This window comes from Oryctolagus cuniculus, chromosome 2 (genome assembly GCF_051225735.1).
Source record: "Oryctolagus cuniculus isolate XC-2025 breed Fujian yellow rabbit chromosome 2, ASM5122573v1, whole genome shotgun sequence".
In the NCBI taxonomy this organism is placed as follows: domain Eukaryota; kingdom Metazoa; phylum Chordata; class Mammalia; order Lagomorpha; family Leporidae; genus Oryctolagus; species Oryctolagus cuniculus.
In genome coordinates, this window is record NC_142868.1 from 67,932,471 (window position 1) to 67,947,396 (window position 14,926).

The 14,926-nt window shown below is 43.3% G+C and overlaps 1 protein-coding gene across 4 annotated transcripts in view; it reads left to right on the top strand.

The window, feature by feature from the left end:
- The window catches only part of LOC149127801 (DNA-directed primase/polymerase protein-like), a 37,304-nt gene that overhangs the window by 17,157 nt on the left and 5,221 nt on the right, over positions 1-14,926 (top strand). For all 4 annotated transcript variants that reach the window (XM_089325689.1, XM_089325688.1, XM_089325687.1 and 1 more), the window contains 3 exons: positions 1,988-2,275; positions 8,493-8,655; positions 11,292-11,380. In XM_089325689.1, the coding sequence (XP_089181815.1) occupies positions 1,988-2,275; positions 8,493-8,655; positions 11,292-11,380 (540 nt within the window). The remainder of the gene's footprint in view (positions 1-1,987; positions 2,276-8,492; positions 8,656-11,291; positions 11,381-14,926) is intronic.

Here is a 14,926-nt window from a genome sequence, read left to right on the forward strand (position 1 = left end):
CGTTTGATAGTATCCCATAGATGTCCAAGAGTGTTTTTTAGTTTTCTAATTTTTCTTTTTTTGGTCTGACTATAAAATTTCCAGCAATCTGTCTTTAACTTGGATATTCTTTCTTCTGCTTCACCGAGTCTGTTGCTAAGGATTTCCATTGCATTTTCTACTTGTTCTATTGAATTCTTCATTTCCAAGATTTCATTTTGATTTGGTAAATCTTCTATTTATTTACTTACTTACTTACTTAGCAGAGAGGAGGTTTGTTCTGCTCTATTGGCTTATTCTCTTGCTCACCTCCTCTCCTCAAAGGAGACCAGTGCCTGGGTGCTAGCCCTAGTGGGTACAATATGCATCTGCACTGCCACAAGAAGCACACAGCGAATCTGAGCAGTCCTTGATGTGACCATGGATGCCATAGCAATGACCCTCACCAGGGAATCCAGGAGCATGGGGAGCCTCCCACAGTGACTGTGCAAAGTCCCATGCACACCCTGAGCCCTCCCACACAGCCACAGCGTTTCTCACAGTCCGGGCTCACAAGCCTCCCACGGTCAGCCCCTTCAGTTCTCCCAGCCAGTCTCGGGTGTCTCAGCTTGGCTAGTCGCTGGGCGCATGGACATGAACTGGGGTAGCTCTTACATAAGTCCAAATAGTGCCCACCCTCCCTCGGCTTGTTACAGGATGCTGGTGCAGGGTGGTCGGGGAGAGAGGAACATGCCACCTTATTTTCTCTTCTAGTTTGGCAGGTACGCTGTCCCCCACAGGGCTCCAAGCTGGATTCCTGCTAGGCTCTTACCACAGCTTTATCACCAGTGGCTTGGGCTGCTACAGTCTGGTCTCACTGCACTCTCCACAGCTGGTGCTGAAGTTCTCAGCTGCTGGTCCTGAGTTGGGTGTGTCCACATCCTCCATATAGGTCCAAATGTCCCTCTAATTTGCATGTCATTTCTTCTGTGGCTTTCTTCCTAATTCTTCGCTAAGATCACACTCTCTCCACTTTTTTTCTGAACCTCTGTTATTCAGAACTTTCAGGATAAATGTAGTTGGGAAAAGTATATTTTTATACTTTTATATATACCATACTTTTATACTTTTATATATACCATAGGCCATCCCACAACAAATGTGGGGGAGGGATAGCAGTAGCCACAGCCTTTCAGCTGTGGGAGGCACGGTTCTCCTGGCATGCCGTGGCAGGCAAAGGAGAGAGAATGAGTTCCTAAGAAGTTTGCCACCATCTGGATACCAGGAGGGTAAGGCAGAGGTTCTTGCAGTGTTTCTCACCATCGTCTTGGAGCCATTTCCTCATATAAACTGTGTTCTTTATTCATTAATAGCAAAAACAATTCAACTCCGTTCTCATTAATCAAAGTAATGAGGACAGGCGTTTAGCCTAGTGGTTAAGACCCTGCTTGGGAAATACACATCCCATATCAGAGTGCCTCAGCTTGAGTCTGGCTCCACTTTTGATCACAGTTTTCTGCTATTAGCCTGGGAGGCAGCAGGTGATGGTTCAAATAGTGGTCCCTGCCATGCTCCTGTGAGATATACGTTGAGTTCCTAGCTCCTGACTTTGATTTGGCCCAGCCGGTCTGTTGTGGGCATTTGGGGAGTGAACCAGTGGAAGGGAATTCTGTTTGTCTCTATGGCTCTCTGCCTCTCAAAATAGAAACTCTAAAAAGAAGTTCTTTAAAAAATGGTGCTTTTTTGATGACATGTTAGGGTTAGATCTATGCTAGCAACATTGATACACCGCAAATTAACTTTCTCTTCTAAAATGGTTTGTTTCCAAATTGCAACAAGCTTCCTGCCAATGGAAATTTAAAAAGTAAAAGATTGCATAGCTTGAAGGAAGAGAGATGTGTTATAGTTTCTACCAAAACAATTTTAAAAGCAGAAATCAAAGGAAACGCCTTTCATGTGCAGATTTGAATCTGAATCTTGAATTCCAGTTCACATGAAAGAATTAATCATAACACCTTTTTTTCCTTAGGTAATTTTGTGAGAACAATTTTGCAGCCTGCTCTTCAGTTGATTGCCAGTGAAGATGACGATAGCATTTCAGAGACAGTGGACCAGGGATTTTCCCACTTTTCTGAAGCACCAACAAAACAAGGGGCTTCGTGTAACAAAATGTCCCCAGATAAGGACACAGGAGAGAGCTGGACATTGAATTCAGAGAAGCTGAGGCAGCTGGGATCAGCGAAGCAAAGCGATCCTGATCTTTCATTTTTAGTTGTGAAGAATAATGTGGGAGAAAAGCATCTTTTTGTAGATCTAGGTAAGTAACATTGACAGTTGTTTCTTTCTGACTGTCCTGATGTCCTCTTGTGAGACACCTGTCCATGCTCACTGTCACTGTGCACAGGGTTCTCATTACCATCTCATTATCATCGCGCTCCCCAGCGACAGTGCAGGTCAGGAACAGAATGTGATCAGCCCGCTTAGGCTTGGGGAATCCACAAGGCTTCAGTTCAGAGATCTTGGGGCGATCCCTGTGGAACAGAAGCCCCAGCCTGGCCTGGGCTCTGAACGAGAGTGCCTGTGGCATGCTCTGCTCCAAGTGTCCAGGGAGTTCTGTGAGGGAATGGGGAGACCTGCACCCTCCAGCATGCCAAGAGTTTAAAGCAGATTCAGTCAACTTGAGAAACAATATAAAAATGGTACTCACATCACAAAGCAAGGCTGAGCTTGCTCTTCCCTGAAGAGCTTTGTGGTAGAGGCAGGGCAGGCTTTTGATCCTGGCCGGGACCCTCGAGTTAGCCTTCTTTCACAGACTGGTGACTTCTGCACCCAACCGTGCTCAGTTTGGGTCTCTGAACCTGAGTGTGTAGAAGGCTCTAGTGTGGCAAGACTTAAGCCTGATGTAATATACAACCTAATGAAGTTCTAACTTGTGATTTGGAAAGCTGTAAGAGCATTTTTGCCATTGAGCACTTCAGAGAGCTGCAGTGCACACAGGTTGAGGGCAAGTGGGCTTTAATTTGGGGCAATGTTTTCGGGCTGACAGTGGTACCAAGGTTAGAGAATTGTTCCTGATTATCTTTCCAGTGCCCCTGAATCAAGTGCCAGAATTTGGAAATCTAAGTCGGGTAAGTGCAGTGTGTCAGTTTTGGTAGGCCTAGGATCAAGCAAAGATAATGCATAACAGTAAGAGCAACATTATCCAATAAATATGCTGTGCCTCTAACCCAGTGTTGAAATCCCTAAACAGAATACCCCCGTTCATGACCGTTCTATCCTTGAAGTCACATTACTGGGAAATAATAGGAATTAGGAAGAAATAACAGGAAAACAGTCAGGAAATTTCTCTGGTATTCTTGAATGACAGATTTTAACAATATATATTTACATATTAAAAGAGGATGAGGAAGTATTTTACTTGAACTATCCTTTGAAAGTTTCAGAGATTTAATAGTACATGCAGATTTTTGTTGTTTAAATTTTATCTTATTGTAGTTCTATAGTATGTCTTGAAATCAGGAATTGTGATACCTCCAGCTTTGTTCTTTTTAAAAAAAGATTTATTTATTTGAGAGGCAGAGTTATAGACAGAGAGGTCTTCCATCCACTAATTCACTCCTCAGATGGTTGCAACGGTCAGAGGAGAGCCAATCTGAAGCCAGGAGCCAGGAGCTTCCTCTGGGTCTTGTTCTTTAAGACTTCCTATTACTAATTGAATTTCATTGCTGCTGTTGGTCTGTTCAGGTTTTCTATGTCTGCATGGCGCAATTTGAGTAGTTGTGTTGTCCAGAAATTTATTCATTTATTCTAGATTTTCTAATTTTTTTTATTGTATAGTTTCAAATAGTTCCTACTCTGGTATGAGTTATAATGTGTCTTTTACCTCTGGATTTATTTTAGTCTTCTCTCATTTTCTGGTTACTCTTGTTAAATGTTTTTGGATTTTTGTTCATCTCTTCAAAAATCCAAATTATCATTGATCTTTTGTATTTTTATTTTCTTGGATTTACTTCTTTGACTTTTGTAATTTTGTCCTATTAACTTTGGAATTGCTTTTTTTTTCAGTTACCTATGATACATCATTAGGGGTGTTTTGATTTTTTTTTTATGTAACTGCTTATTGCTGTACACTTCTTAGTACTGCTTTTGCTTCATGCCATACATTTTGTTGTATCCTATAGATTTGTTGTGTTTCTATTTTTGTTTCAAGGAATTTTAATATTTCCCTTTTGATTGCTTTGATTCACTCCCCAAATGACTGCAATGGGCAGAGCTGAGCCTATCTGAAGTCAGGAGCCAGGAGCTTCCTCTGGGTCTCACACGTGGATGCAGGGGCCCAAGGACTTGATCCATCCTCTGCTGCTTTCCCAGGTGCATTAGCAGGGAGCTAGATAGGAAGTGGAGCAGCTGGGACTCGAACTGGCGTCCATATGGGATGCCAATGCTGCAGGACAGGGCTTTAACCCATTGCACCACAGCACTGGCCTGCCCCATATATTTTTATAATTCCTAAAGTTAATTTTGCTGTTCATTTCTAGTTTTTATTCCATTGTGGTCAGAAAAGACAAATGTTATGATTTTGATTATTTTTTTTCTTGAGACTTGTTTTGTGGCATAGTGTATGGTTTATTCTTGAGATCTTAATATGTTGATGAAAGGAATGTGTACTCTACAGCTGTTGGATGAAATGTTTTATAAATGTCATTAGGTTCACTTAGTTTATTGTACAGTTTAATTATTCTGAAAGGCAGGAAGAGACAAAGAGAGCGCTCTCCTATCTTCTAATTCATTTCCTAAGTGCCCACAGTAGCTGAGCTGGGCCAGGTCCAAGCTGGGATCCAGGAAGCTAATCTGGTCTCTTATTTGGGTACAGGGATCCAACTACTTGAGCCATCACCTGTTGCCTCCCAAGGTACGCAATATCAGGAAGCTGGAGTCAGGGGTGTATGTAGTACTCAGCCCCAGGCACTCTGCTATAGGATGCTGGTGTCCCAAGAATGTCTTAACTATTGCACCAAATGCTTGCCCCTGTGATATAGTTTAACTATGATATTTCTTTGCTGATTTTTCTTTTGGTCTGGATGATCTTTCTACTGATGGAAACGGTGTTTATGTCCCTCACTATTGTTGTGTTTGGGCTTATCTCTCCCTTTATATCTGATGTTTGCTTTATGAAATTTGGCACTGTAGCCTTGCAAAAACACTTAAAGTCATCTTTTTGATGAATTGATCCTTTGATCATTATATAATGACTTTCTTTGTCTCTTTACAGTTTTTGTCTTAAAGTCATATTGTCTGATGAGTACAGTTATTCCTGCTCATTTCTGGTTCCATTTGCAGGGGATATCTTTTTCCATCCTTTCACTTTCAGCCGGTGTCTTTCTTTATTGGGGATTTAAGTTTCTTGTAGGCAGTATATCACTGAACTTTTTTTGTATTTTTTTTTTTAAGATTTTATCTATTTATTTGAGAGACAGTTACAGTCAGAGAGAGGGAGAGACAAAGAGAAAGATCTTCCATCTGTTGGTTCACTCTCCAAATGGCTGCAATGACCAGAGCTCGGCCGATATGAAGCCAGATGCCTGGAGCTTCTTTCGGGTCCAAGTGCTTGGGCCATCTTCTAATTTTCCAGGCCCTACCAGAGAGCTGGATCGGAAGAGAAGCATCTGGGACACAAACTAGTGCCCCTGTGGGATGCTGGTGCTGAAGGCAGAGGCGTAGCCTACTGTGCCACAGTACTGGCCCTTGGACTTTTTTTTTTTAACCCATTCAGCCATGTGTATCTTTTATTTAGAGAAGTTCATTTAAATTTATTTTTTGGTAAGTTATGAATTAGTCCTTTTTTAAAAATTTCTTTTTATTTTGAATATTCTTTGTTTTTTTTTTCTAGTATTTTTAAACTTTTATACAGTTTTTATGGTGATAATTATCTTTCTTTTGCTTTTCTCTGTAGCACTTCCTTAAGCATTTTTTGTAAGGCAATCTGGTGGTGATGAAGTCTGTTTTTCTCATCTTAGTAAATATTTCTTGTTCATTTGTGAAAGAGCTTTTCCAAGTATAGTGTTCTTAATTGACAGTTTTTTTTTTTTCTTCAGAACTTGTAATATATCACTTTCCCTCTTGGCTTGTAAGGTTTCTTTTGAGGAATCTGCTGTTGGTCTCGTGGGAACTCCCTTAAGTGTGACTTGAAGCTGTTCTCTTGCAGATTGTAGAATTCTCTCTCCATAGTATATATATTTTTTCTTTTCTTTTCTTTTTTTTTTTTTTTTTTTTGACAGGCAGAGTAGACAGTGAGAGAGACAGAGAGAAAGGTCTTCCTTTGCCGTTGGTTCACCCTCCAATGGCCACCGTGGCCGGCGCACTGTGCTGATCCAATGGCAGGAGCCAGGTACTTATCCTGGTCTCCCATGGGGTGCAGGGCCCAAGCACTTGGGCCATCCTCCACTGCCTTCCCGGGCCACAGCAGAGAGCTGGCCTGGAAGAGGGGCAACTGGGACAGAATCCGGCGCCCCGACCGGGACTAGAACCCGGTGTGCTGGCGCCGCTAGGTGGAGGATTAGCCTATTGAGCCGTGGTGTCTTTGATGAATCAAAGTTACTACCTTTAAATAATAGTAATAGTCTGATTTATTAGTGTTTTCCTCTGTGGTTATTTATTGGAATTCTGTAAAATATCTTTGCTTATCCCCGGGTCTTGAAGATATTCTGCTTATCTGTATTAACTTTTTTAAAAAATTAATATTTAAAAATTTTTTTGAAATTTATTTTTTAAGGAATACAAATTTCATAGGTACAACTTTAGGAATATTGTTACTCTTCTCACCATATCAGCCCTCCCACCCACACTTCCAACCCATCTCTTCCTTCTCTCCTTGCCAGTACCATTCTCCATTAAGATTGATTTTCAATTAACTTTGTACACAGAAGACCAACTCTATGTTAAGTAGATTTCAACAATTTGTGTGTGCACTTGTGCGTGCACACACACACACACAAACCTGGGAAACTGGTTTTACAATTAATTCTCAGTACAACTCATTGAGGACAAATGTCCTGCATGGGGAGTTAGTGCACAGTGACTCCTGTTGTTAATTTAACAATTAACACTCTTATGTATGACGTTAGTGACCACCCAAGGCTCTTGAAATGAGCTGTCTGGGCTATGGAAGCCTTTTGAGTCCACAAACTCCGTCAGTATTTGGACAAGGCCATAAGCAAAGTGGAAGTTCTGTCCTTCCTTTAGATAAAAGTACATCCTTCTTTGATGGCGACTTCTTTTCACTGGGATCTCTCTCACAGAGATCCTTCATGTAGAACATTTTTTGCCACAGTGTCTTGGCTTTCCATGCTTGAAATGCTCTCATGGGCTTTTCAGCCAGACCAGGAAGACTTAAGGCTGATTCTGAGGTCAGAGTGTTATTTAAAGCGATTGTCATTCTATGAGTCTGTTGTGTGGACTGCTTCCCATGTTGGACATCCTCTCCTTTTTAATTCTATTACCAGGCACTTGATCCTGCCTATATGTTCACTTTAACAGTTAATATGATCACTTCAACAATTAAGATGGCATTTTTACCACCAAGTTTAATGGGATTTGGAGTCCCTTGACAAATTTGTAACTGTATCCTTAGAAGTAAGTCTGTAGGAATGTATGCAGAACTATATATATTAATAGGTAAAAACATCCTCCTCCCTCCCTTATTCCCACTCTTATGTTTTACTGATATCTATTTTCACTTGACTTTATATACGTAAGATTAACTCTATGTTAAATAAAGAGTTCAAATAGGATGCAGAAAAAAAAATCCAAAGCCAGGAGCCAGGTGCTTCCTCCTGGTCTCCCATGCGGGTGCAGGGGCCAAGCACTTGGGCCATCCTCCGCTGCCTACTGGGCCACAGCAGAGAGCTGGACTGGAAGAGGAGTAACTGGGACTAGGACCTGGCAGCCATATGGATGGTGGCACTGCAGGCGGAAGATTAACCAAGTGAGCCACGGTGCTGCCCCCCCCAGGGTTTTTATAGTCCCCAGGCAAACAAGTATTAGGTTGTCTGCATTCCTTCTTTCCCCTGGCCCTGCTGGACCAAGGATGGCCCACCTTATTGATTGCCCCCACCTGGTCCTGGCAGACCAAGGACTGCCCGGTGTCAGGTTTCAGCACAGAGAAGCATCCTGGGCCTAGCCACTTCCTTTGTCTTGTGAGAAGCCTGTCATGGCGTGGCTCTGGCCTCTCACAGTGTGGGATGCAGACGCCGCAAGCAGAGAACTAACTTACTGTGCCACAGCACAGGCCCCCATTTGTTTTCAATTGAAAAGTTGATAGAAAACTGTCTAGCTTGTACTTTCTGGAAATAGCATTCTTCCATGTCAATTCTAAATTATCTTCATACCTCAAAAGGCTCATGGAAAATCAAACTAAAAGATAAATTTATTTTGGTGCAAACAATTCTTGAAATCTGTGCTTGCAAGGGTTCTTCAGAATCTTCATGGAAATTGCACAGATTTCATACATACTACTTTACTAATTTTTGATGTAGGAGTTTATACAAGAAATAGAAACTTCCGGCTGTATAAGTCATCAAAACTAGGAAAGCATGTGGCTTTGGAGATTGCTGAAGATAACAAATTCTTTCCTAAACAATCAAAAACGATTCCTGAAGAAAACCAGTATTTCCTCTCTTCTTTGGTATGCAATGTCAGGTATGTAGGCAAAAATTAAACTGTTGTATACTCCTGATTGATTATTCAGTCATGAATGCTATTGCATATTGCTAAAAAGTGAATTGTGTAAATTCATCCTATCTCAAGAAAATGACTCTCCATTCTTAAAATACTCTTTTCTGAGATTTTTAGCCACTTAGTTTCCTCTCTGTATCTTTTTTTTTTTTTTTTTGACAGAGTGGACAGTGAGAGAGACAGAGAGAAAGGTCTTCCTTTGCCGTTGGCTCACCCTCCAATGGCCACCGTGGCCGACGCATTATGACCGGCGCACCGCGCTGATCGATGGAAGGAGCCAGGTGCTTCTCCTGGTCTCCTATGGGGTGCAGGGTCCCAGTACTTGGGCCATCCTCCACTGCACTCCCTGGCCACCGCAGAGAGCTGGCCTGGAAGAGGGGCAACCGGGACAGAATCCGGCACCCCAACCGGGACTAGAACCCGGTGTGCCGGCGCCGCAAGGCAGAGGATTAGCCTAGTGAGCCGTGGCGCCGGCTCCTCTTTGCATCTTTTAAATGATTATATCACGTATTTTTCAGTTTTTCTAAAATGAATATCACTTTTATAAAGAATGAAAACAACTACCTGAGCTGGACCGGAAGAGAATCAGCTGAGACGTGAACCTGGCCCATGTGGGATGCTGGTGCTGCAGGTGGAGGCTTAGCCTGCCACGCCACAGCGCTGGCCCCACTTCCTTTATTTTTTAAAGTGGACATAATACCACCTATTTTCAGAATTTTTAGTAGAATTAAATATGTTAAAACCGTTCACATAAAATACTTAAAACAGTGCCCAGCACATGTTAGCATCTCAGGAGATGTCAGTTGGCACTAGTGGTGGATCTGAGAGTCTAGGAGTTGTATCAAAATTGTGTATCTCCTGCTGTGTTCCAATATCGATCCTACAGACAATGGAGGGCTCTTCCGTCGAATAGGATTACCTCAGGGCCCACGCTGTGGTACAGCTGGTAAAGTTGCTGACTACAGTGCTGGCATCCCATATGGGTGCCAGTTCAAGTCCCAGCTGCTCCACTTCAGATCCAGCTCCCTGTTCAAGTGCCTGGGAAAGCAGGGAATGATGGCCCAAGTCCTTGGGCCCTGCACCCACATGGAAGACCTGGATGAAGCTCCTGTCTCCTGGCTTCAGCCGGGTCCACCCCTGGCTGTTGTGGCTCCTTGGGGAATACACCAACAGATGGAAGACCACTCTCTGTATCTCTCCCTTTCTCTATAATTCTCACTTTCAAAGAAATAGATTTTCTTTCTGGTGCTGTGGTACAGCGGGTTAAAGCCCTGGCCTGAAGCGCCGGCATCCCATATGGACGCCGGTTCTAGTCCCTGCTGCTCCTCTTCTGATCCAGCTCTCTGCTGTGGCCCACGATAGCCGTGAAGATGGCCCAAGTCCTTGGGCCCCTGCACCCATGTGGGAGACCCAGAAGAAGCTCCTGGCTCCTGGCTTTGGATCAGTGCAGCTCCAGCCATTGCGGCCACCTGAGGAGTGAACCAGTAGATGGAAGACCTCTCTCTCTCTGTCTCTACCTGTCTTTCAAATAAATAAAAATAAATCTTTAAAAAAATGTAGGATTACAGGAGCCGGAGCTGTGGCATAGCGGGTAAAGCTGCCACCTGCAGTGCTGGCATCCCATATGGGCACCGGTTCAAATCTCGGCTGCTCCACTTCCAATCCAGCTGTCTGCCATGGCCTGGGAAAGCAGCAGAAGATGGCCCAAGTGCTTGGGCACCTGCACCCGTTGGTAGACCTGGAAGAAACTTCTGGCTCCTGGCTTCAGATCGGCTCAGCTCCAGCCGTTGCAGCCAATTGGGAAGTGAACCAGCAGATGGAAGACCTCTTTCTCTGTCTCTCTGCCTCTCCTCCTCTCCCTGTGTAATTGACTTTCAAATAAATAAATAAATCTTTTTTAAAAAAATAAAAATTATCTTACTTTTCTTTTGTGTGTCTAAGTATATACCAGATATTTTTATTTCAAGGAGCCAAGGCTAAATTTTTTGATTACAAATGTGCCTTTTCTTTGAGTAAATTTTAATCAGTTTTTCCCTTTAATCTTTTTTTCTTCATATTTTGCTCTTATTCACGGTTTTTTCTTTTTTATTCACGGGTTTATAACAAATTTCAAAGGCTCCATGTGTTTGGGGAATAGTACGGTAGTTCATTCCCCAAATGCCCACAACATCCAGGGTTGGGCCAGGCTGAAGTTGGGAGCCAGGAACTCAGTCTGGGTTTCTCATGTGGGTGGCAGGGACCTAAATAGTTGAACCATCACTGTTGCCTCCCAGGTGCAGGTTAGCAGGAAGTTGGAATCAGAAGCAGGGCTGAGATTCAACCCAGGCTCCTGGATTTGTGATGCAAATGTCGTAAGTGGCATCTTAACTCTCAGGCCAGACTTCCCCCTGAGAAAACTGCTGAACAGTGATCATCCTACTCTGTTAAACTGACAAATTTTTTATTTTTTTAACTAACAAATCATATTTTTTTTTAGATGAATAGAATTGGTGTTTTTGTGGAGAAATGTGGCTTAGTTACAGATCTATTTGGAATTTAGTTTTCTTTCTATATATCCCTGCTTGTTTAATTCTAATATAATTTTTAATTATTTTCTTCAGATTCTCAGATACTTTACGAATTCTAACATGTGACACACCTCAGAATAAAAGAAAGCGAATGAAGCACTTTAATAGTACCAGCCCTTCAGGTAATTTTAAAAGTAATTTTCTATCAGAATTTAATGATTAAAAACTCACTTTGCCTTAAAAGGTCATACAACGTAAGTATTCATCTCTGCTGATTACTGGAGATTACTTTGAGGTTGCTATTCAAAGTGAAAAATGGTTTTAAAGATTATTATTAAAGTATTTACTAGTTTTCATTGTATGGAATTTTTCAAAACAGTATAAGGTGATTAGATTTTTTGATAAACACATGAAAATAAAGTAAAAATTCTCTTTACGCTTTTGTCCGCAGTCCAAGAGGGGGACCCTGCAGTAGTTTGCTACTTGGTCCTGCAGAGCTCCCCCTGTATTTTCAGTACAGGGAGATCTTCCTCATGCTTGTAGTGACTGCACAGTGTTTGTAGAGCGGCCCTATCAGGATTTACCCATGCTCGTCCTGAAGAAGTGCGGATTTTTCTCTTAAGGTTCCTTACATAAACCCTCCAGTAAATATTTTTATTAATATGTTTCAGTATATTGCTTTATTGTAAGTAGGGAAAAACAAAAATAATTAAAGGTACAACAAAATTGGATTGGTGACATACCAATATTCTGTAGCCATTAAATTTAAATTTATAAAGCCTATATAATATGTAAAATACCCATTTATGATAAGATACAAAAGGCACTAAAATTTCATATGGTATGACCACAAGTTAGTGTAACTTTTTTGGTAGATTTAACAGTTTATTTTGGTTTTTGTCATTGAAAACAACCCATTCAACCATGTGCCACCTGCTTGGTGCAGTAGGAGTCAGGTCGTTGCTTGAAACTCTGATAGCCCACGTTGGAATGCCTGGTTTGGGTTCCTGCTACTCCACTCCCGATCCTGCTTCCTGCCAGTAAGCGTCCTCAGAGGCAGCCAGTAACGGCTCCAGTACTTGAGTCCCAGCTGGGAAACCCAGGTGAGTTCTGGGCTCCTGCCTTCAGCCGGGCTCAGACCTGAGGCATCCGGGGAGTGAACCAGGGAATAGAGGATCTCTCTGTCTGTCTCAGTGCCTTTCAAACAAAGTGGAAATAAATAAAAATCCTTAAGAGTGGTATGCAAAAAGTCTGCAAAATAATCTGTACTTTAAACATGTTTAAATGGTTATCTGAATTCTGGCTTGTTCAGTAGCTTTGTTATTACGTCACAGCAGCCAATGATCGTTTGCTTCAGTTGGAATATGCCTCCTAAATCCAGCTTCATTGCAGATTCCAGCTTCCCTGTAACTTGTGTCATTTGCCCTAGAAAACTTTTCTTTAGGGTTAAAATGGCTGTGTGAAGGGCATCTTCAAGTTTTCTTGAAAAGAAAATATCTTGAAAAGATATAATGGCAGAGCCGGCGCTGTGGCTCAGCTGGTTAATGCCCTGGCCAGGAGCACAGGCATCCTATATGGGTGCCGGTTCGAGTCCCGGTTGCTCCTTTTCTGATCCAGCTCTCTGCTATGGCCTGGGAAAGCAGTAGAAGATGGCCCAGGTCCTTGGGTCCCTGCACCCTTGTTGGAGACTCGAAGGAAGCTCCTGGCTCCTGGCTTCGGATTGGCCCAGCTCCAGCCGTTGTGGCCAACTGGGGGAGTGAACCAGTGGATGGAAGACCTCTCTCTCTCTGCCTCTCCTCTCTGTGTAATTCTGACTTTCAAATAAACAAACAAATCTTTAAAAAAAAAAAAAAAAAAAAAGGCCGGTGCCACGGCTCACTAAGCTAATCCTCCGCCTGCGGCGCCAGTACCCCAGGTTCTAGTCCCGGTTGGGGCACCAGGTTCTGTCCGGGTTGCTCCTCTTCCAATCCAGCTCTCTGCTGTGGCCTGGGAGTGCAGTGGAGGATGGCCCAGGTGCTTGGGCCCTGCACCCACAAGGGAGACCAGGAGGAAGCACCCCGCTCCGGCTTCAGATCAGTGCAGCGCGCTGGCCGTAGCAGCCATTAGGGGGTGAACCAACGGAAGAAAGACCTTTCTCTCTGTTTCTCTGTCTCTCACTAACTCTGCCTGTCTCAAAAAAAAAAAAAAAAATGTAATGGAAGTCTGAAAGTTTTCCCATGCGCTTGGTTCTTTCCCATTGTTGTGGCTTTCCAGGCAAAGTAAGCTCCAGATGGTTCTGACTAAAATAAATATGGCTGCCTTTCATCCCAACCAAAATTAAGAAACTCCAGACAGACAGTACCTGACTGTGACTAAGTCTTGCATCCCAGAGCTCCTGTACCATTTGAGCTGTGGGAGTGGTTTCTTGGAAGACAAGAACATCTCCTCTTGCTAATGCCACAGCATTTGCAGCTTTTTAGAATTTTATCAATTTTTATTTATTTGAAAGATTTTCCATCCATTGGTTCACTCCCCAAATGCTTGCGGCAGTTTCGGGTGGGCAGGCTGAAGTGAGAAGCCTGGAACTCCATCTGGGTCTCCCACATGGTTGGTAGGGACTCTGATTCCTTGACCATCATCTGCTGCTCTCTGGTCTGAGCATTAGCAGGACGCTGGAATCAGGACTGTGGCGAGGACTTGAATGCAAGCGTTGTATGGGAGGTGAGCATCCCAGGCAGCACTTAACTGGTGCACCAAATGCCCATATGGTTTGCACCTCTAGTTCGCACTGAAGGAGCTCCTGCACCTACTGCAGCCAGAGCACATTCAGTGTGGACAAGTTGACCTGCCAGGCCGAAGGTGGCCAGTGAAGAGCTGCAGCCTGCTCCTCACATCCCTACACGTGGGAACTGCCTGGGTGACATTTTCTTACACATTTGTTTCCTCTGGTTGTTTAACATGTATTTCTTGACATTGATCTGGAACTCACTTCTCTCATTTTTACATTAATATATTTTCTTTATTTTTTTAAAGATTTATTTGAAAGGCAGAGTTAGAGAGGCAAAAACAGGGAGAGGGCCTTCAATTAGAGAGAGAGAGAGAGAATGAGAGAGAATGAGTCTTTAATCTGCTGGTTCATTGCCCAGATGTCGCAATGGCTGGAGCTGTGCCGATCGAAGCCAGGAGCTTCTTCCAGTCTCTCACAAGGGTATAGGGGCCCAATGATTTGGACCATCCTTCTACTGCTTTTCTAAGCCATAGCAGAGAGCTGGATCAGAAGTGGAGCAGCCAGGACTTGAACCAGTGCCCATATAGGAAGCTGGCACTGCAGGCTGCGGCTTTACCACTATGCCACAGTGCCAGCCCCCACATTAATATATTTTCTAAAATCTCTCCACTTATTTTCATAAGGGAAATATAGACTTCATTTTAAGAAAACTATTTGTCTTCAAAACTTAAATAGGGGGGTCATTGCTGTGGCATAGTGGGTAAAGCTGCCACCTATAGAGCTGGCATCCCTTATGGGTGCCGGCTCGAGTCTTGGCTGCTCCAGTTCCGATCCAGCTCTCTGCTATGGCCTAGGAAAGCAGTGGAAGATGGCTCCAGTCCTTGGACCTCTGAACCCACGTGGGAGATCAAGAAGCTCCTGGCTCCTGGCTTTAGATCGGCCCAGCTCGTCATTGTGGCCACTTGGGGAGTGAACAAGTGGACGGAAGACCCCTCTGTGTCTCTGCCTCTCTGTAACTCTG